The sequence below is a fragment of the Borostomias antarcticus genome (assembly GCF_949987555.1).
Source record: "Borostomias antarcticus genome assembly, chromosome: 15".
In the NCBI taxonomy this organism is placed as follows: domain Eukaryota; kingdom Metazoa; phylum Chordata; class Actinopteri; order Stomiiformes; family Stomiidae; genus Borostomias; species Borostomias antarcticus.
Genome location: NC_140248.1, coordinates 1,843,701 through 1,864,481, shown reverse-complemented (window position 1 = coordinate 1,864,481; position 20,781 = coordinate 1,843,701). Strand labels below are relative to the sequence as shown.

Genomic DNA, 20,781 nt, shown 5'->3' with positions numbered 1-20,781 from the left:
GCATGCTAACGTTAGCTCTGAATGCATTTGCTTTTGGTAACGTTAGCCCTCCTGTGCAATGGCAGAAACACAGCGCACCATACTGTACTCTTCCCTGGCAGAAACACAGCACCATACTGTATCCTTCCCTGGCATTAAACCGAATTAATCAGGTGCAAACTGTGCTGTAAAGTGTCCGAAGCGATAGCCTACCAGAACTATGCTGTGTTGTATAGGCCAATAGGCAATGTTACGAAGTCAAAGTTGGTTAGAAGTCAGTTTGTCTCCCCAAGAATCGCTCGATTATCACTCGCTCAAACTACATTTGATATAATGTAGACTTACTGATAAATACCCCATTGTTATAACTTATGCTGTTTTGTATATGCAAAATAATGATGCTATAAGTCTGCAGGGCAGGTTGCAGCCAATGTCACCTAATGATATTATAAATATGTTACAACACCCCCATTTTATGAGAAAGTAGCCTGTCTTCATTTTATGTCATGTTGTATGCGCAACAATTACCTCAGAAAATAAAGATGTAGGCCTACAGTACCCGTGCAGTTTTTTGTCATGTATTTATTCTAGAAAACATAGCCTATTCTCACAATGAGATCTTCACTTGATCAAACACACCTGTGTACTGAATCGTTTGTCCTAAGGCCTTGTTGTGTTGTGCTGCGCATATAGTCTATTGTGATAAAATGATGACTACATTTCGGGGTGGATGGAGGTGAAGATATTAAGTCAAGTTATTATTTCTGCAAAACATTCTGAAAGTTGTGTAGGCCTAATCATCACTGCAGTGGCATCTGCTCCACATAATGTTGATCATCCTAGCACCTCAATCCTACTCAACTGCAGGAAGCATTGCGCATTTTGGGATTAAACAGCTCCAGTAGCGATATGTAAGGGATAATCAACGAGTAGGTGTGCGTTAAACGGTTTTAAGGCACGACGTGGAGGCGAAGAACCAGTGCCTCCGCGAAGTGCCTAAAAACCGTTTAACGCACACCTATGAGTTCATTATCCCGCTTATACCATGGCCCCACATGCCAAAGACAAATAAATATGTGCCATTTCTCGCATTTTCTACATTAAAATATAAAGAAATCTTGTGTTGCTCATTGCTGAGTTTCATTATAGTCCCTAACTGCTAAATCACGTTGCTATGGAATTACAAATTGAATATCATATTTCTTGGAGGAACAGCGATGACATCGCATGACACATCAACAAATATTTTAAGCGTCCCCTGCCAGTCTAGGGGTTGCAGTTAAAATAATAAGATATATTGATATAGGCTACAATTGCTTTACACGCCATAAGAATAGGCATAGCCCAATGATCTAGCCTACTCGTGTTCATGTGGAGGATAATGCTAAAATGTAGGCAGTATTTTTCTAGCTTTCCTTCCTGCCTTTGGCAGTAGCGACTGTGTTGCGCCTATATTTCATATTTCTATATTATTGCTCCTCTTGTGTAAAATACGGTGGACGGAACTTGGTTATGTGTATTGTTTGCCTTGTCCATGGCCGTGACTGAATACCCATACTAAGGTATGCGATTGGTCAAGCAAATACCTCCCCTTTTACCGTGAACGTGCTCATAGCTTCATTGGACCAGCTGGGTAGACTTGATAGCCACCGTCGTAGTACCGTTTATCCGTGATTGCAGTTGTCCGGTTTATTCAAGCGAGCTAGCGAAAAGTTATCCTGAATATGTTGAACAAACTTTGTAGTACGGGGCCCAGATGGGTCACGTTTGTGTTCTGGTGGTGGTTTACCATGATCACTTGGTTTTGACCGCGAGCGCCACTGTGGCCACTATTTATAACCTCCATTTCAATATGGTCCCGCCCCCAGAGAATGACTGACAGGCTGTTAGAACATGATAATGAAAATACAATTGCATTTCGATTTGAATTTTGACACCAACAAAGCGTGGCATTACTTTGAAAATGAAATGTCAAATGGCTTTTGTTATTTTCAGCGAATGTGCATGAAAATGTAAATGCAAATCACACAAATGCATTATGATTTTCAATATTGAGTGATGCATGTAGAAGTTGAAAATGAAAATGCAATCCCAGTTTGCATTTTCAAATTGCATGACAAAATAGAATATTGAATTGTCAATTGAATAAAGAGGCCAAAAACCTTCCATGATAATGATAATGCAATCCCTTATTGGATTTAAAACTTCAATACATGCAGGTTCATGAAAATGTAAATGCAAATCACACGATTGCATTTGACTTTTAATATTGAGTTAAAGAATGCATGCAAAAGTTGAAAATGAAAATGCAATCCCATTTGCATTGCCACTTTGAATAAAGAGGCCAAAAACCTTTAATGAGAATGATAACGCAATCCCTTATTGGATTTAAAACTCCAATACATGCAGGTACATGAAAATGGACTTGCAAATCACACAATTGCATTTTAATTTTAATATTGAGTGAAATAATGCACACAGAAGTTGAAATTGAAAATGCAATCCCAATTTGCATTTTCATATTGCATGACAAAATAGAACAAGTCAAGCCGAGTCAAGCCCTATCCAATATCTGATTGGTTGCCAGAAAGGAGCGGCAGTGACGAGACCAGCGCCTTTTTGAAAAGTTGAGATATTTTAAACTTTGAGCGCTCTGAGTGCTCCACTCAAAAACAGCCAGAGCGCTCGGAAAAAGACGCTGGGTGCTGCGCTTTTTTTAAGACGGCGCTCAGAAAAAAGCGCTATGTGGACATGGCCCCTAAAAGATATAAATGGGAAAAAAATCAGCTGGGCCTGATGATTTGGATCCAAACTTGCTGCTGATATCATTGTTGAGCCTTTAACTTATATTTTCAATCTGACCTTAGAACAGAATACTATCCCTGAGACCTGGAAATCTGCCCTGGTCCTGCCGCTCTTAAAAGGTGGGGACCCTTCTAGTCTAACTAATTATCGTCCCATCTCTAATCTCCCTGTTCTTGCTAAAGTACTTGAAAAGTTTGTGTCTGAACAACTGAAGGAGTTTTTACACACTAATGATATCCTAAGCAAGTTCCAGTCTGGCTTTCGAAAAAAGCATAGTATAACTACTGCAACTATGAAAGTCACAAATGATATAATTGAATCTCTTGATGCCAAACAGAAAGGTGCTGCTTTGTTCATAGGCCTGTCCAAAGCATGTGATACTGTGTACCATGGGATCTTGTTACAGAGGCTGTCTAGCATTGGCATCTCTCAGCTGAAATTGGTCCTAAATGCTGAGAAAACCAAATTAATGTAATTTACACGTGCAACACTCAAGGATAATCACTCATTGCAAAAAGTTGGTCACTTTGCAAAACAAGCCTATAGAGAGAGTCATCATACAAGTACTTCATTCTTGATTAAACTTTATCTTTTAAGTCCCACATCCAACAGCTTTCTAAAAAGCTTAAACTGAAGCTTGGGTTTTTCTTTAGAAATAAGGCCTGTTTTTCTTTTCATGCCAGGAAAAGCCTCGTCTCAGCCACTTTTTTTTAATCACTACTAGACTACGGTGATATCCTGTATATGCATGCCTCGAAGTCTTGCCTACATTCTTTAGACACACTGTACCATGGAGCTTTGAGGTTTGTAACAAACTCTAAATACATCAGTTAGCAGGTTGGACATCACTTAAAGTTAGGAGACAAATCCATTTCTACTTATTCCTGTATAAAGTGATCTTGGGTCAGCTACCAACATATCTAGGCACGTTACTAGAATCACAGTCACTACAGCTTACGATCACAAAGCCACAACATTCCACACTTAAAGTCTGACCTCGGTAAAAGGGCTTTTCGATATGCCTCATCATGGAACACCTGAAACTAGATCACTTCATATCCATTGACCGTTTTAAAACTCAGATTTCGGAGCTGCTGTCAACGATATGTGCATGTTTTTAAGTAGGGCTGTCGCGGTTTGCGGTTAACCGCACAACCGCAGTCCTGTGAAGCAGACCGCGGCGCTATACAGACGACCGCATCTACCGCGGTCACTAAGGTATTTTCATTTTATTAGGCCTATGTTCCATGGGGCTTTCCAAGGGCTGTCAAATAAATATTCAGCCGTTGACTGAGATAGAAAATATGTCTAGCCTGTCTAGACCCTTTTGCTTAGGTAGGTAAAGTTTCATGTGTATCTGACACTTGGAAATATGAGCGCCTCTCCTAACTAGGCCGACACCGATTTATTTTGACGGCAAAGTGACTGGACCAGCAAAGGACTGTTGTCTGGCATGAGCGAGCGGAATGCGACAACGGGACTGAGAAGGGCTAGTTGAAATGTAGAGTAATATCTTTAGTAAACAGTAACCCATAACCTGGCTGCACGCTAAGCTAAAGCTAAGTTCAGGAAATGAAGCCCAATGATAGCTAGCTAACGTTAGCTAGTGCTGACTAACACGCTAGCTAGTGTTAGCTACCTAACATAAGGCCCGAGGAGTTGGAGATACTGTGCATGTTCTCTCAAAGTGCTTTAGCTAAGGTTAGCTACTACAAGCTAGCTAGTCCTTGTCACCAACACTTGCCTCACAACGTACGTAGTTAAACTATTCACACAGCAAGCAACGTCAGCTGACTGGGACTGTCTCGTGAGTAGAATAACCAGTGTTGTGAAAAACATTTAACAACTGGTCAGTTGATATGTTGCACAGCAATCGAGCAGGACAATATCATTAGGGCTAGGTTAGGTAGCTAGCAAAGTCATCTTGCCCAGCTGGTATGGTTATAGGCTCATTCCTATGGGATAGCTTAGTAGTTTGGGATTTAGCAATGGGTTGACTAATCACTAGATCAATATTTTCAGTTGGGGATAGGACTAGCACTAGCTAGTTTTTGAAAATGCAGTTTCCCAAGATGAGCGCTTATCATGGTACCTATGGTAACAAGTTTAAGTTTCAAGTCTGTATATGATTTTTTTAAGCAAGCATTATTACCAGTAGGCCTAATTCAAGCATTAGACTCATAGTCAACTCCACAAAACGAAAAGATGAGGACACCAAGTGACAGCCATCTGGTCAGGCTGACAAGTGGGGGGCGGGGCATGGTCTGTCATCGGTTGATTACATCAGTTGATTGACAGTTCTCATGAACACGCCCACACATTCTGGGTGAACTTTTATAGTGGCAAATTTAGTCTTGCAAAAATATGTTTTAAAATATTTTTACATGACAGAATAATACTAAAAGTATGCACATTTGTTTTGTTGTTGCCTAAAGACTACTGTCAAGTGGCACATTCAATCACCATATTACTCCTTTAACTAATTATCTAGACTTAGGTTATAATGGATAAAGAGTAAATAAAGTGTATCCATGCTCTCAACTGCAGTGATGACGTTGGCACGGCTGTAAGCCAGGTGAAAACATGGTGTAAACACAAAGATTTTAGACTTTGTGATGTTTTGGTTTTAGGACCTACAACTGACTGACATCATAAACTGGGTAACATCAATGATACTGAACAAAATGTTTCAACAGCTCGCCAGGGGTTAGACGAGGTTTCCTCCTCTCAAAGGGTTCAGAGCTTCATCTGTAGATGTCACGTGTCTAGCCTTTGGCATCGGTGCATCATATCAAAGATAGGAAAAATCGGACTTCTCCACAAGCGCCTTTGAACCTGTATGGGGTAGAGTAATCTCTCCTGCGGGGCGCAGCTGTGATCATTAAAAGAGGAAAAGACACCTCGTTGTGCAGTTTCTGTAACCCACCCTGCCTTTTCTTCCTGTCTGTTTGTGAGAAGGCGGGGGGGGGGGGGGGGCAGGTAAATACAGAGAGAGCCTGTGGAGAGAAACACAGTTCTTATCTTGGCCTTGTCTAAACTCTTAACAGGGTGGAGGGGGCATACATGGAGGGATAGAGGAAGGAGGGAGGGAGAGGGGGGGGGGGACTTTTCCAAGATCTAATAGGATAGATATCTAATAAAGACAGACAGAAATTGACAGTGACTGAGTAATACTGTAAGAGTAATGAAAACCTCCTCTGAGGACTGGACCTCTGTCTGTTCAGGTCAGATAGACTGGCTAAAGGGTTCCTGTCTGTTCAGGTCAGATAGACTGGCTAAAGGGTTCCTGTCTGTTCAGGTCAGATAGACTGGCTGAGGGTTCCTGTCTGTTCAGGTCAGATAGACTGGCTAAAGGGTTCCTGTCTGTTCAGGTCAGATAGACGGGCTAAAGGGTTCCTGTCTGTTCAGGTCAGATAGACGGGCTAAAGGGTTCCTGAAAGGGTTCCTGTCTGTTCAGGTCAGATAGACTGGCTAAAGGGTTCCTGTCTGTTCAGGTCAGATAGACTGGCTGAGGGTTCCTGTTGTGAGTCTCCATGTTGAAGTTACACATGATATCATCATTCATGGCCTGACAGTAGTTTTGTTCTGTTGAAGACGGCCCTTAGAAAATGAAGAATAATGGGTATATAATGCTCTCACCTGCGGTGGCTTTGCAGGCAAACACACATACTGTGCCTGTGCAGACATGCATACAGGCACAGACACACACACACACACACACACACACACACACACACACACACACACAAATAGACACAGAAACACAAATACACACACAAACACAAATACACACACAAACACAAATACATAAACAAACAATACACAAACACAAATACACACAGAGACCCCAGCCCACCGTGTGTGTGCACCCACTCAATCGAATGTCATGTCATCTCATTCTCTCCATGACTGGAGCATGACCTGTATGGTGATCACGCCATCGCGGTATAAATGGAAAGAGCAAGGTGAATGGAAAAATAAAAAGGTCAGTTAAGTACAAATGTGACCTTGGTTATTTGACCACAAAATCATTGTTGGGCTGGATGAAGCCCAGTGATTGGAATGAAGTCCCCACCAACCTACAATTTATAGATAACTGTACCTATTGGACTTGCTTGTTGTCAATCTTGCTTGTTTACAGAATATTGTTTGTATAACGTATGATAAAAAGCCACAGAAAACTCTGTTTCATTTTTCAATTAACTGTACTCAAAATCTTCATTGCTTCTCTCCAATTACAAGACCTTATTCTTTACCACTGGCTGGATGTTTAAATTATTTCATACCAAGTCTTCCCCGAGGGCAGGAGAACCGGTACCGGCTCCACAGCAGGCGAACGGGGGCCCGGCGAGGGAACCGGGCCCCACGCAATGCGTGGTCCGTGTGTACAGTAGGGTGGTCTCGTGTACAGTAGGGTGGTCTTGTGTACAGTAGGGAGGTCTCGTGTACAGTAGGGTGGTATTGTGTACAGTAGGGTAGTAGGGTGGTCTCGTGTACAGTAGGGTGGTCCGCGTGTACAGTAGGGTGGTCTTGTGTACAGTAGGGTGGTCTCGTGTACAGTAGGGTGGTCTTGTGTACAGTAGGGTAGTAGGGTGGTCTCGTGTACAGTAGGGTGGTCCGCGTGTACAGTAGGGTAGTAGGGTGGTCTTGTGTACAGTAGGGTGGTCCGCGTGTACAGTAGGGTAGTAGGGTGGTCTTGTGTACAGTAGGGTGGTCCGCGTGTACAGTAGGGTGGTCTCGTGTACAGTAGGGTGGTCCGCGTGTACAGTAGGGTGGTCTCGTGTACAGTAGGGTGGTCCGCGTGTACAGTAGGGTAGTAGGGTGGTCTTGTGTACAGTAGGGTGGTCCACGTGTACAGTAGGGTAGTAGGGTGGTCTTGTGTACAGTAGGGTGGTCCGCGTGTACAGTAGGGTGGTCTCGTGTACAGTAGGGTGGTCTCGTGTACAGTAGGGTAGTAGGGTGGTCTTGTGTACAGTAGGGTAGTAGGGTGGTCCGCATGTACAGTAGGGTAGTAGGGTGGTCCGCATGTACAGTAGGGTAGTAGGGTGGTCTTGTGTACAGTAGGGTGGTCTCGTGTACAGTAGGGTGGTCTCGTGTACAGTAGGGTAGTAGGGTGGTCTTGTGTACAGTAGGGTAGTAGGGTGGTCCGCATGTACAGTAGGGTAGTAGGGTGGTCCGCATGTACAGTAGGGTAGTAGGGTGGTCTTGTGTACAGTAGGGTGGTCTCGTGTACAGTAGGGTGGTCCGCGTGTACAGTAGGGTGGTCTCGTGTACAGTAGGGTGGTCTCGTGTACAGTAGGGTAGTAGGGTGGTCTTGTGTACAGTAGGGTAGTAGGGTGGTCCGCATGTACAGTAGGGTAGTAGGGTGGTCCACATGTACAGTAGGGTAGTAGGGTGGTCTTGTGTACAGTAGGGTGGTCTCGTGTACAGTAGGGTGGTCTTGTGTACAGTAGGGTGGTCTCGTGTACAGTAGGGTGATCTTGTGTACAGTAGGGTGGTCCGTGTGTACAGTAGGGTGGTCTTGTGTACAGTAGGGTAGTAGGGTGGTCTCGTGTACAGTAGGGTGGTCCGCGTGTACAGTAGGGTGGTCTTGTGTACAGTAGGGTGGTCTCGTGTACAGTAGGGTGGTCTTGTGTACAGTAGGGTAGTAGGGTGGTCTCGTGTACAGTAGGGTGGTCCGCGTGTACAGTAGGGTGGTCTTGTGTACAGTAGGGTGGTCTCGTGTACAGTAGGGTGGTCTTGTGTACAGTAGGGTAGTAGGGTGGTCTTGTGTACAGTAGGGTAGTAGGGTGGTCCGCGTGTACAGTAGGGTAGTAGGGTGGTCTTGTGTACAGTAGGGTGGTCCGCGTGTACAGTAGGGTAGTAGGGTGGTCTTGTGTACAGTAGGGTGGTCTCGTGTACAGTAGGGTGGTCTTGTGTACAGTAGGGTGGTCTCGTGTACAGTAGGGTGGTCTTGTGTACAGTAGGGTAGTAGGGTGGTCTCGTGTACAGTAGGGTGGTCCGCGTGTACAGTAGGGTAGTAGGGTGGTCTTGTGTACAGTAGGGTGGTCCGCGTGTACAGTAGGGTAGTAGGGTGGTCTTGTGTACAGTAGGGTGGTCCGCGTGTACAGTAGGGTGGTCTCGTGTACAGTAGGGTGGTCCGCGTGTACAGTAGGGTGGTCTCGTGTACAGTAGGGTAGTAGGGTGGTCCGCGTGTACAGTAGGGTAGTAGGGTGGTCTTGTGTACAGTAGGGTGGTCCGCGTGTACAGTAGGGTAGTAGGGTGGTCTTGTGTACAGTAGGGTGGTCCGCGTGTACAGTAGGGTGGTCTCGTGTACAGTAGGGTGGTCTCGTGTACAGTAGGGTAGTAGGGTGGTCTTGTGTACAGTAGGGTAGTAGGGTGGTCCGCATGTACAGTAGGGTAGTAGGGTGGTCCGCATGTACAGTAGAGTAGTAGGGTGGTCTTGTGTACAGTAGGGTGGTCTCGTGTACAGTAGGGTTGTCCGTGTGTACAGTAGGGTGGTCTTGTGTACAGTAGGGTGGTCTCGTGTACAGTAGGGTGGTCTTGTGTACAGTAGGGTGGTCTGTGTGTACAGTAGGGTGGTCTTGTGTACAGTAGGGTGGTATTGTGTACAGTAGGGTAGTAGGGTGTTCTCGTGTACAGTAGGGTGGTCCGCGTGTACAGTAGGGTGGTCTTGTGTACAGTAGGGTGGTCTCGTGTACAGTAGGGTGGTCTTGTGTACAGTAGGGTAGTAGGGTGGTCTCGTGTACAGTAGGGTGGTCCGCGTGTACAGTAGGGTGGTCTTGTGTACAGTAGGGTGGTATTGTGTACAGTAGGGTGGTCTCATGTACAGTAGGGTGGTATTGTGTACAGTAGGGTGGTCTCGTGTACAGTAGGGTGGTCCGCGTGTACAGTAGGGTAGTAGGGTGGTCTTGTGTACAGTAGGGTAGTAGGGTGGTCTCGTGTACAGTAGGGTAGTAGGGTGGTCTTGTGTACAAAAGGGTAGTAGGGTGGTCTTGTGTACAGTAGGGTGGTCCGCGTGTACAGTAGGGTGGTCTTGTGTACAGTAGGGTGGTCTCGTGTACAGTAGGGTGGTCTTGTGTACAGTAGGGTGGTCCGCGTGTACAGTAGGGTGGTCCGCGTGTACAGTAGGGTAGTAGGGTGGTCTCGTGTACAGTAGGGTGGTCTCGTGTACAGTAGGGTGGTCTTGTGTACAGTAGGGTGGTCCGCGTGTACAGTAGGGTGGTCTTGTGTACAGTAGGGTGGTCTCGTGTACAGTAGGGTGGTCCGTGTGTACAGTAGGGTGGTCTTGTGTACAGTAGGGTGGTCTCGTGTACAGTAGGGTGGTCCGCGTGTACAGTAGGGTGGTCTTGTGTACAGTAGGGTGGTCTTGTGTACAGTAGGGTGGTCCGCGTGTACAGTAGGGTGGTCTTGTGTACAGTAGGGTAGTAGGGTGGTCTCGTGTACAGTAGGGTAGTAGGGTGGTCTTGTGTACAGTAGGGTAGTAGGGTGGTCTTGTGTACAGTAGGGTAGTCTCGTGTACAGTAGGGTAGTAGGGTGGTCTTGTGTACAGTAGGGTAGTAGGGTGGTCTCGTGTACAGTAGGGTAGTAGGGTGGTCTTGTGTACAGTAGGGTAGTAGGGTGGTCTCGTGTACAGTAGGGTAGTAGGGTGGTCTTGTGTACAGTAGGGTAGTAGGGTGGTCTCGTGTACAGTAGGGTAGTAGGGTGGTCTTGTGTACAGTAGGGTGGTCCGAATGCAGGGAGCCGCCACCGAGCCTCCTCTTAGTTTGACCCTCTCAAACGCTGCAGCGCACCATGAAGCGCAGCTGTCCTGACATTATACACCCACGCTCAAACGCTCAGGCCCTTCCTTTTAATATCCACCACTTACATCTCGCTTGTGAGTTTTATGTCTTCAAGGTCTGAAGGAATTGGATATCTGCTCACACTGCAACTGTAAATAGCTTTCTTGACAACCTTTTCCCCCTGACTGTACATAACTCATTATGGACCGCCTCAGCTCTCGCTCGCTCTGCTATTTACCAATATTCTGAATCTTCTTCTTCTTCCTAGGACGTCTGACTTCCCATGCATGAAAAATCACCAAACTTTGCACACAGGTCCAGTCCTACGCCAGAAGTCCTCAACTAGCATTGTGGGCCAACAGTCCTGATGGTGGCGCTACAGCAACAGTCTAAAGTTTGAAACATTAAGAAATCATACGTACGTCGGTCGTACATGCTATCACCACCACCAACATGGCCCAAGTGAGTAGAAACGTCCATATCCTTTGAGCAGACAGGAATTATGAAGTTCATCACTGTTTTTCTCAATAACTGTAAAACCTATCAAACCCTACTCCTCCCACATGTTTTGGTCAATTGACACCTCAATTGCTACACTACATCTTCAGACTGTCCTCCACATTAAATTACATAACAGTCATTTAGCAGATGCTTTTATCCAAAGCTACTAACAATAATTGCATTTAACGTAGGAAAAGCCAATGTACTACTACTTGCCAGAACTTACAAGTGCATCTTCTTTCTAAAACAAGTAATTAAGAGCATAATCTAGTGCTGAAGGCAAAGTGCAAGAATAGCAATCTAAAATACAATAAGTGCTTAGTAGGGGGGGTTGTTGTAGTACTTCTTGAAGAGATGAGTTTTGAGCCAGCCACAAAAGCTGTTGCTGAAATATCCAAAATTGTGCTCATAGCACATCAAAATGTTTTACTGTAAACAATACTGTACCCAACTACTGCAAATACTCGATAAATAAATCTTCGATGTTCATGAAAAAAAGAAAATCTCATGATATGGTAGATGTGTGAAATTCTTCAGAATGTTGTCTTTAAAAGTAATTTATTGACAGTATTTTGTCCCGTCAAATGACTGCTGTTCATACAGGAAAAAATACAGGCAGTTCTGCTGACAGAATTTAGCTGAGCTATTGGCCATTATGCACAGTTTCTCATTAGGGGAGTATCCCAGTATAGTTGTACTTTGTTGTATTTTTAGTTTGTCACCCTCTAGTAGTTAAGAAATGCTTAGTACAGCCTCTCACTAGATCAGGCCAGCTTGTTCCTAATTTGTAGCAGGAACTGTTACTGTTCATCTGGTTTGCATCTCTTCATCTGACCAGTCTTGTCTGCTAATCAGTCCCACCTGTGTTCAACCCAGTCAATCAATCAGTGAATGTCTGGTCATTCCAGAGTCCCACAACTCATTCCCATCACTATGTGTAAATTAGGACATTTATCCTTTTTTTTTATAGTTAGGAGCGATCTGAAGCCATGCTCTCCTCATATTCACTGCAAAATCTCCAACGTTCATGAAAAAAAAGACATTTTACTGACATGGTAGCTGCAGTGACTCTTTTCAGAATTACACAGTATCTCAAATACAATTTGACAGTATTTTGAATTCTGTCCTAATCCCGTCCCCCTGAAACTGTTACTCTAATATAGAAATACACTACCCACAATCCTATAGTGCAACATTGTGCTGTTGGCAATCCCACCCAACCCCCGCCTAGGACTACATCCGGCCAAATTGATTGATTAGGTAGGCAATTAGGAAGACAAGCCAAAAAACCTTTTAAACCCCGGCCACTCATGAACATAATACATACAGTACATGCATGAAGGCTGCCAAAGGCCTCGTGTGATTTCAGTTTGTTTGAGAACATTCTTTTGTAGAACTTTTAGAACGTTTTTTTGTACAGGTTTTATTAGAAGATCAAGTGAAGGCCAAACTGCTAGCTTCTCACTTGACTCAACCTTCCCTTGGTGTCATGGTAGAAAAATGTGAAGAGAAAAAAGTGAAGATTAACTAGCATTCACTAATTGATTTGCATTTCGTTTTATATGACCTTTTATCTGTTGCACTTTGTCTTGATGCTTTTAATGTCTCATGTAAAGCACTTTGAATTGCCTTGTTGTTGAAATGTGCTTTACAAATAAACTTGCCTTGCCTATGGTTGTGAGTTCAAGCCCTGGATGATGCAGAATAAACATGCTAATGCCTACTCAGGCTTTGTACTTTGGATTTCAGACAGGATTTTAAAGATTTTTTAATTTTATTAAAACGTATTAAATAATGAGTGTCCGGGCAGAGACCCTCATGTAACGTCCTCTGTCCCTTCCTAGCCTCCTGGCCCGACCCAGAGATGCACAGCAGCTAGAGTTCACCTGGGGCTTCAGAGGGTATTTCTCTGACTGATACCAGCTGAGAGACGAGGGCAGGGAGGAACCGTCTGGGAACCCTGGGAGGAACCGTCTGGGAACCCTGGGAGGAACTGTCTGGGGACCCTGGGAGGAACCGTCTGGGGACCCTGGGAGGAACCGTCTGGGGACCCTGGGAGGAACCGTCTGGGGACCCTGGGAGGAACCGTCTGGGAACCCTGGGAGGAACCGTCTGGGGACCCTGGGAGGAACCGTCTGGGAACCCTGGGAGGAACCGTCTGGGGACCCTGGGAGGAACCGTCAGGGTCCTCCTGCCGTCAGAGACCTGAGGTGACTGCAGATAAGCCTGACCGCTCCCGGGTCCTCCTGCCGTCAGAGACCTGAGGTGACTGCAGATAAGCCTGACCGCTCCCGGGTCCTCCTGCCGTCAGAGACCTGAGGTGACTGCAGATAAGCCTGACCGCTCCCGGGTCCTCCTTCATGGAGCGTATTCCAACCACGCCCAGGGCGCTGACTAACTTTTCTCCTCCAGCTCAGAGAATCTCTGGTTTGTTACCGGGGGTGTTTTTGTGTCCCACACTCAGAGGCCAGTCTGTCCACACAAGACATAGTTTTATTTACAGTTCATTGAATATTGTTGAGTCATCAGTTTGTACTGTGAGTTAAAGTTAAAAATATCAGTGAGGTCCACATAGGACTCTGCTCTCCTCCAGTATGTGCTCATCCCTCTTCTACACCCTCCCATTCCAGCTAACAGCGGGCGTCATTAATCACATCTCCCCTGCACACCATCACGCACACAAGCTGGACGGCATTAATACTGCGCTGCTTTGTCACATTGCCATGGAAACAGAACACTGAACTCCCGTCTGCGTAAACCCACACGTGCGCGCGCACGTGCACGCCTGTCATGACGGCACGCGGGACTCAAGAGTGGGGCGGCTGTGGCTTAGTGGTAGAGCGGATCGTCCAATGATCGTAGGGTAGGGGGTTTGAATCCCGGCTCCTCCTGTCCACATGTCGAAGTGTTCTTGGGCAAAACACTGAACCAAATTGCTCCCAATGAGCAGGTTAGCACCTTGCATGGCAGCTGCCGCCATTGGTGTGTGACTGTGTGTGCATGGGTGAGTGAGAGGCCGTTGTAAAGCTCTTTGGATAAATGCGATATAAGTGCAATCAAAAGGGCATTTCCAGAAGTCACAACTCCCTTCACCACTCTGCCGCGCCGTGTGAAACGCACCAGCAGACGAGCCCTCGAAGGCAGAAGCAGACGGGGGGAGAGAGAGGGGGAGGAGAAGCAGACCACTGGGGGTCAATTCATATTTAAAGACTTTCTTTATTGTGTCTTTAATCATCTTCTCTTTGTGCAGAGTCAAGGGTCGGCTCCCGGCGCCCATTTATTTGCCCCCCACTGAGCTGAGTGGTCTCAGCATCAGGTTTAGCTCCTTCCCTCCTCCTCTCCTCCCCCCTCTTCTGCTCCCTCCTCCTCTCCTCCCCCTCCTCTCCTTCCCCCTCTTCTCCTCCCCCTCCTCTCCTTCCCCCTCTTCTCCTCCCTTCTCCTCTCCTCCCCCCTCCTCTCCTCCCTCCTCCTCTCCTCCCCCTCCTCTCCTTCCCCCTCTTCTTCTCCCCCCTCTTCTGCTCCCTCCTCCTCTCCTCCCCCCTCCTTCCCCCTCTTCTGCTCCCTCCTCCTCTCCTCCCCCCTCCTTCCCTCTCCTCTCCTCCCTCCTCCTCTCCTCCCCCCTCCTCTCCTTCTCCCTCTTCTCCTCCCTCCTCCTCTCCTTCCCCCTCTTCTGCTCACTCCTCCTCTCCTTCCCCCTCTTCTCCTCCCTCCTCCTCTCCTCCCCCCTCTTCTCCTCCCTCCTCCTCTTCTCCCCCCTCCTCTCCTTCCCCCTCTTCTCCTCCCTCCTCCTCTACTTCCCTCCTCCTTTCCTCCCTTCTCTCCTCCCCACTCCTCTCCTTCCCCCTCCTCTCCTCCCCTCCTCCTCTCCTCCCCCCTCCTCTCCACCCCCCCCCCCCTCTCCCCCCCTCGTCCTCCCCACTGCCGCCTCAGGGAGACAGACGGTGGTAAACTGCGCCATGAGGACATACGGCGGTAATGTGAAAATCACAAGATCCACCAAAGTCCAAGATCCGATAAGAGGTGAAATGGACATGGTACGCTTCTGACTCCGTCATTTCATTGATTAAATATGAATTATCATTCAGAACCGAGAGTTCTCTCATGTGTTCTGAGCCATTAGTTAGTATAGCGCCGATCCCTCAGGGCTGAACAGGGCCTGAGATGATGGACAAACACCTCTCTCTCTCTGAGGGATTATCTGGACCATCTTGGGTAAAGACCTTGCTCTGCTGGGGTGAAGACTAATGGTGGGGATTCTTTCCCTCCTCCTCCTCGTCTGGTCCCAGGCCAGCCATACAGCGGGCAGGGCCTCAGCCTGGGGAGAGGTTTCTGACAGGAACAGGAGAAAGTCTATCCATCCCTTAATACGCTCAACAAAAAGTATGTCCCTCACAAATACATGGGTACATGTGGGCAACGACACACACACACACACACACACACACACACACACACACACACACACACACACAGTCTGTACACAAGTTAACCCTCCATCAGGAGGCTGTGGTTGGAGTCGCTCATGTTGAACGGAGAGATAACGCTAATGAACTATCCTGGCCTGCATAAATCACTGGGGTATCGTTCCTGTTGGGGCTTAATAAGTTACTGAGACTAATTAATTCATGGTGAATTCCTCAAATGAAGTGTGAGAGTTTCCATGATGATTAAGGAGGCGGTGTGTTTACCAAGCGCTTCACCGCCATGCCTCAGATACCGGTTCACATTGGCCCCACCCCCTCTAGTTTTCTCATTTCAGGGGAACGAAGAAGAAAAAGGCTAATTTTCCTCAGGCTTTCATGGATTTAAATAATCATTTTCTTGTCTGAGCAGCTCTATCCTTCCCCATTGTGTTGACGAAAGCAGAATATTCTGAGTGAGAACCTTGAGGCCAGCGAAGATGAAACCTCTAAGCTCTAATTCCACAAGAACTGGGTCAGTTTGTGAACTTAATTTGAACAGATCTCAATTAATACACGTTATGCTGGCTCTTTATCTATTTTTACTTGCCTCACCTTCTCAAAGCCCTGGTCTTAATTAAAGATTCAAGAAGATTTGAACATGATGTTCATTCATTCACAGACTGTGCCATAGGAGTCTGTACCACTTGATTCAGTGGGCTCTTTTATTCTTACTCTGGTCCATGCATGTTTTAGTTCTGGAGTCTTTCCAGCTTCCTTTAAACATGCTATAGTGCAGCCACTAATCAACAAGCCTAGTCTGGACCCAACTGTTCTCTCTAATTTTAGGCCCATCTCTAAACTGCCTTTTTTGTCCAAAGTACTGGAAAAGATTGTTTCCATTCAGTTGCACTTTTTTTAGCGATGAATGATGTGTATGAGAAGTTCCAGTCTGGTTTTAGAATTGCTCATAGCACTGAAACGGCTCTCTTAAGGATTTTTAATGATATTATTTTTACTGTCGACTCTGGGTGTGCTGCTATCCTGGTTACACTAGATCTGACCGCGGCCTTTGACACTGTGGACCACAAGACCCTTCTTACCCGCCTTGAACAGTGTGCTGGCATTAAAGGTGCTGCTCTCATGTTCCTACAGTCTTACCTGACTGATAGGAGCTTCTCTGTCCAGCTGGGTGAGTTCTCCTCTAGTGTGGCCCCCCTCACCTGCGGTGTCCCCCAAGGATCCATCTTAGGCCCTTTATTATTTTCTTTATATATGCTGCCCCTGGGTTCCATTCTACGGAAACACAATGTGTCTTACCACTGCTATGCTGACGATGTCCAACTGTACCTCCCCCTGAAATTGAACTGTAAGGATTCCTTTAAGCCTGTAACATCTGCGCTAAATGACATCAAGTCATGGATGGACTTAAACTTCCTTAGTCTGAATGATGGGAAGACCGAGGTTATTTTGTTTGGTCATAAAGACAGCCATGTTAGCAACCTAGGGCCCCTCGCTGCCAAGAATCGCTCTTTTATTAAAAGTCTTGGTGTCACTTTTGATACTGGTTTTAATTTTGAGCGACAAATTGGCTCTGTGGTTAAAGGCTCTTTTTTCCAGCTGAGGCTCTTATCCAAACTGAAACCGTACCTCTCTCTTAAGGAGACAGTCATCCATGCTTTTATTTCTTCAAGATTGGACTACTGTAATGCCTTGTATGTGGGCCTTGACCAGCGGTCGCTGAGGCTCCTGCAATTGGTCCAGAATGCTGCTGCACGCCTCCTGACTGGAACCAAGAAGTGGGACCACATCACACCGGTGCTGGCCTCCCTCCACTGGCTTCCTGTTCGCTTCAGGATTGATTTTAAAATCTTTATTTTTATGTTATGTTTATTTTTAAGGCTCTACATGGTTTTGCCCCCCACTATCTGGCTGAACTGATTCAAGTTCGGGCGACATCTAGAACCCTGAGGTCCTCCTCCGAGACTCTTTTAACAGTCCCTAGATCAAGACTTAAGACCAAGGGTGACCGAGCTTTTGCGGTGGCTGGCCCATAGCTCTGGAACAGCCTCCCTCCACACATTAGACACGCACAGAACCTAGGGCTCTTTAAGTCTCAGCTTAAAACGCACTTGTTTTCACTGGCTTTTGAGGCCTAATAGCCTACATCCCTTGTCCTGTTTTGTGTCCTGTCCTTTTATTGTTCTGTGATTATGTGCACTTTATTCTGTTTTTTGTTTTAGTTTATTTTATATATTGTACAGCACTTTGGTGCAACTTCGGTTGATTTTAAACGTGCTTTATAAATAAAGTTGACCTTGACCTTGACTTTGACCTCTAGGGGAGCAGATCAGGGCTCCATCGTGTTATCATGGGTGAAATGAGAAGTTTCTCTGGGAATAAGTCTTCTACCGAGATTGTATGATAATGAGGCAGCAATTACTTTTTTTGTCACTGGACAGACACACCAAAAACCAGACTTCAAAGTGACATCCAATGCTTGGGAGTACTGTTTTAATAGCTTTGCTTTAAGTTAAAAAATAAAGAAGGGTCCGCACTCAACTATGTTTCTGCTCTTTAATTCATAATGGTGGACAGACCTGACAGACGCACTTCGGCTCTGGCTTCTTCAGTGTTTAGCCTCTTTAAGTTCCCATATTACGTAAGAAAAAGTTTCCCGTTTTTTACCTTTAGACGTCACTTCAAAAGTCTGAGCAGACTCCATTTCTATTTCTAAGTCTCTCCCCTCATACCTGTGGTATAATTACCCACCCAAACATCTCTGGACTTGGTGACGAGAGACTATTTAAGGAGGATGAATGATGTGTGTGATTATATGCTACTTTGACTCTTAAACGTTCAACTGTATGTCCGAACATCACTGATGCATGGATAACATACTGTACACGGGCGCTTAGTGGAAAGAGGACTCACTTGAGGGTGAACTGCTCCACGGTGGAGTTGGGCGCCAGGTAGAGGAGGATGTTGAGCATCTCTCCGGGCTTGAGCGGTTTCTCCGGCAGCCTGAGGAACATGTTCTTGTCCAGCTGCTTGTCCACCACCAGCTGCTCCTGGCTGGACTGGTAGAGGCTGATGCTCCCGATGCGGAGGAGGGGGTGATGGGATGGCAGCTCGCCCCTGGACCCGCCCCCCCCCCGCCGCCCAGAGCTCTCCCCGCACACCCCCGCCCCGTCCGGCTCGTGGAGTGTGTAGTAGAGCTCCACCTGCAGGGTCTCGCTGGTCAGGGAGTCCAGCCCATCGCTGGAGCCTTTCCTCCGGCCGAGCGGAGCCACGTTGGTGTTGAACCAGGCCGCAGGCAGCGCCAGCTGGGCCAGACACTGGGCCAGGCTTCCCCTGAGCCGGCAGGATGTCTTGATCTCCCGGACGTCCCTGAAGGCGTGGAGCCGGACGCAGGGCAGCTTGTCTTGGACCTTGAAGTCATCCCAGTCGCGGCCGGCGATGTAGAAGAGTACCTGGACGGTGGGGTTGCTGGAGAACACCCTGGACTGGACGATGAAGGCCCGGACCTTCCAGTTGACTGTCAGCCGCCCGGGGATGTCTAGCGGACTGGCCGGCTGGAGGAGCTCCTTGGACAGGGTCTGGTCCAGAGCATAAGGCCCAAAGGTGATGTTGACGGCCGGCAGCTCCTTAGTCTGGAAAACCACAAAGCTCTCAGAGCGCTGTAGGGGGTGTCCGTTCCTTGGACCCCCACCACCGCCGCTGCTGCTGTGTCCTGACGTCTTGGCCTCGTGGATGAAGAAGGCCAGCTGGGTGTTGGAGAGCTTGAAGGTAGTGGGCAGGTAGATGTCGGGCGGCGTGAGAGTGGCCGTGACCGCCGAAGCACTGAGGAGGGCGTCGGAGCTGGTCGGGGAGAGCTTACCTGCAAATGCTATGAAGAGAGAGAAAGAGAGAGAGAGAGAGAGGGAGAAGAGTTTTAAAAAAATGTTTGGAATTTTTCCTCATACTGTTGGTACAGGTAGCAGATCTATTCAGAGAGAATGGGTGTGATTGTGGGTGCTGAAGGAGAGACAGCGAGAGAGTGAATGAGACGGTGTAAGAGAGAAAGAGAGATAATGAGACGGTGTAAGAGAGAAAGAGAGAGAATGAGACAGTGTAAGAGAGAAAGAGAGAGAATGAGACGGTGTAAGAGAGAAAGAGAGTGAATGAGACGGTGTAAGAGAGAAAGAGAGAGAATGAGACGGTGTAAGAGAGAAAGAGAGAGAATGAGACGGTGTAAGAGAGAAAGAGAGAGAATGAGACGGTGTAAGAGAGAAAGAGAGAATGAGACGGTGTAAGAGAAAGAGAGAATGAGACGGTGTAAGAGAGAAAGAGAGAATGAGACGGTGTAAGAGAAAGAGAGAATGAGACGGTGTAAGAGAGAAAGAGAGAGAATGAGACGGTGTAAGAGAAAGAGAGAGAATGAGACGGTGTAAGAGAGAAAGAGAGAATGAGACGGTGTAAGAGAGAAAGAGAGAATGAGACGGTGTAAGAGAGAAAGAGAGAATGAGACGGTGTAAGAGAGAAAGAGAGAGAATGAGACGGTGTAAGAGAAAGAGAGAGAATGAGACGGTGTAAGAGAGAAAGAGAGAATGAGACGGTGTAAGAGAGAAAGAGAGAATGAGACGGTGTAAGAGAGAACGAGAGAATAAGACGGTGTAAGAGAGAACGAGACAGATGGAGTGGGGTCACAAAGGTTACCCCAGCTCACTCAGCCAGGCTAGGGTGAAAGGTGAAAAGGACAATACACTCTAATCATCCGATAACAGGCCAATATATGTCAAGTGTCTTGCAGGCAGGCTGTCCAATGAAATGTGTAGTACACGTTAACAAACTACTTGTCTCCGATCTTTATCATGCATGCTTACAAGATAAACAGCCCGAGACCAAACGCTCGATCGATAACACACCGATTCTCTGACTGGAATTGACCAGAGAAACAAATGAACAGACGAATCATAAACTAGGTCTAAAAGATGTAGGGAGAAGATAACAACAAATTATAAACAGTGCATTATAATTCAGGGCATTTTGGAAGCAGAAACTAACAAAAATAGGACAAACTCAGGAAAGAGAGAACAAATTCAACATAAAGTTCCCTCCGAGGATTAAAATACAATTTGTTCAGCATAGGCCACAGTCATCAAGAGAGAAAACAGCAGTGATGACATACTTATCAATATTACCAGGAACTGAGCACAACAGTGCCTGAGCCTTCCCGCAGAGCCTAAATCCAACACTAACGCTCCCATATTCCACGAGTTCACATTGAAGAATATCCTTAAAAAAACAGTGATATATCCATTTCAACGAGA

General features: G+C 46.6%; 1 protein-coding gene across 1 annotated transcript in view; it reads right to left on the bottom strand.

The window, feature by feature from the left end:
- Positions 1 to 20,763, bottom strand: part of tmem132e (transmembrane protein 132E) — a gene marked incomplete at its 3' end in the record, with an annotated part of 143,363 nt that extends 122,600 nt beyond the window's left edge. The window contains exons 1-2 of the mRNA XM_084449528.1: positions 20,640 to 20,763; positions 18,404 to 19,358 (exon numbers count right to left, since the gene is read on the bottom strand). Of these exons, the coding sequence (XP_084305654.1) occupies positions 18,404 to 19,358; positions 20,640 to 20,718 (1,034 nt within the window). The 5' untranslated portion in view covers positions 20,719 to 20,763. The remainder of the gene's footprint in view (positions 1 to 18,403; positions 19,359 to 20,639) is intronic.
- Positions 20,764 to 20,781: the final 18 nt, after the last annotated feature.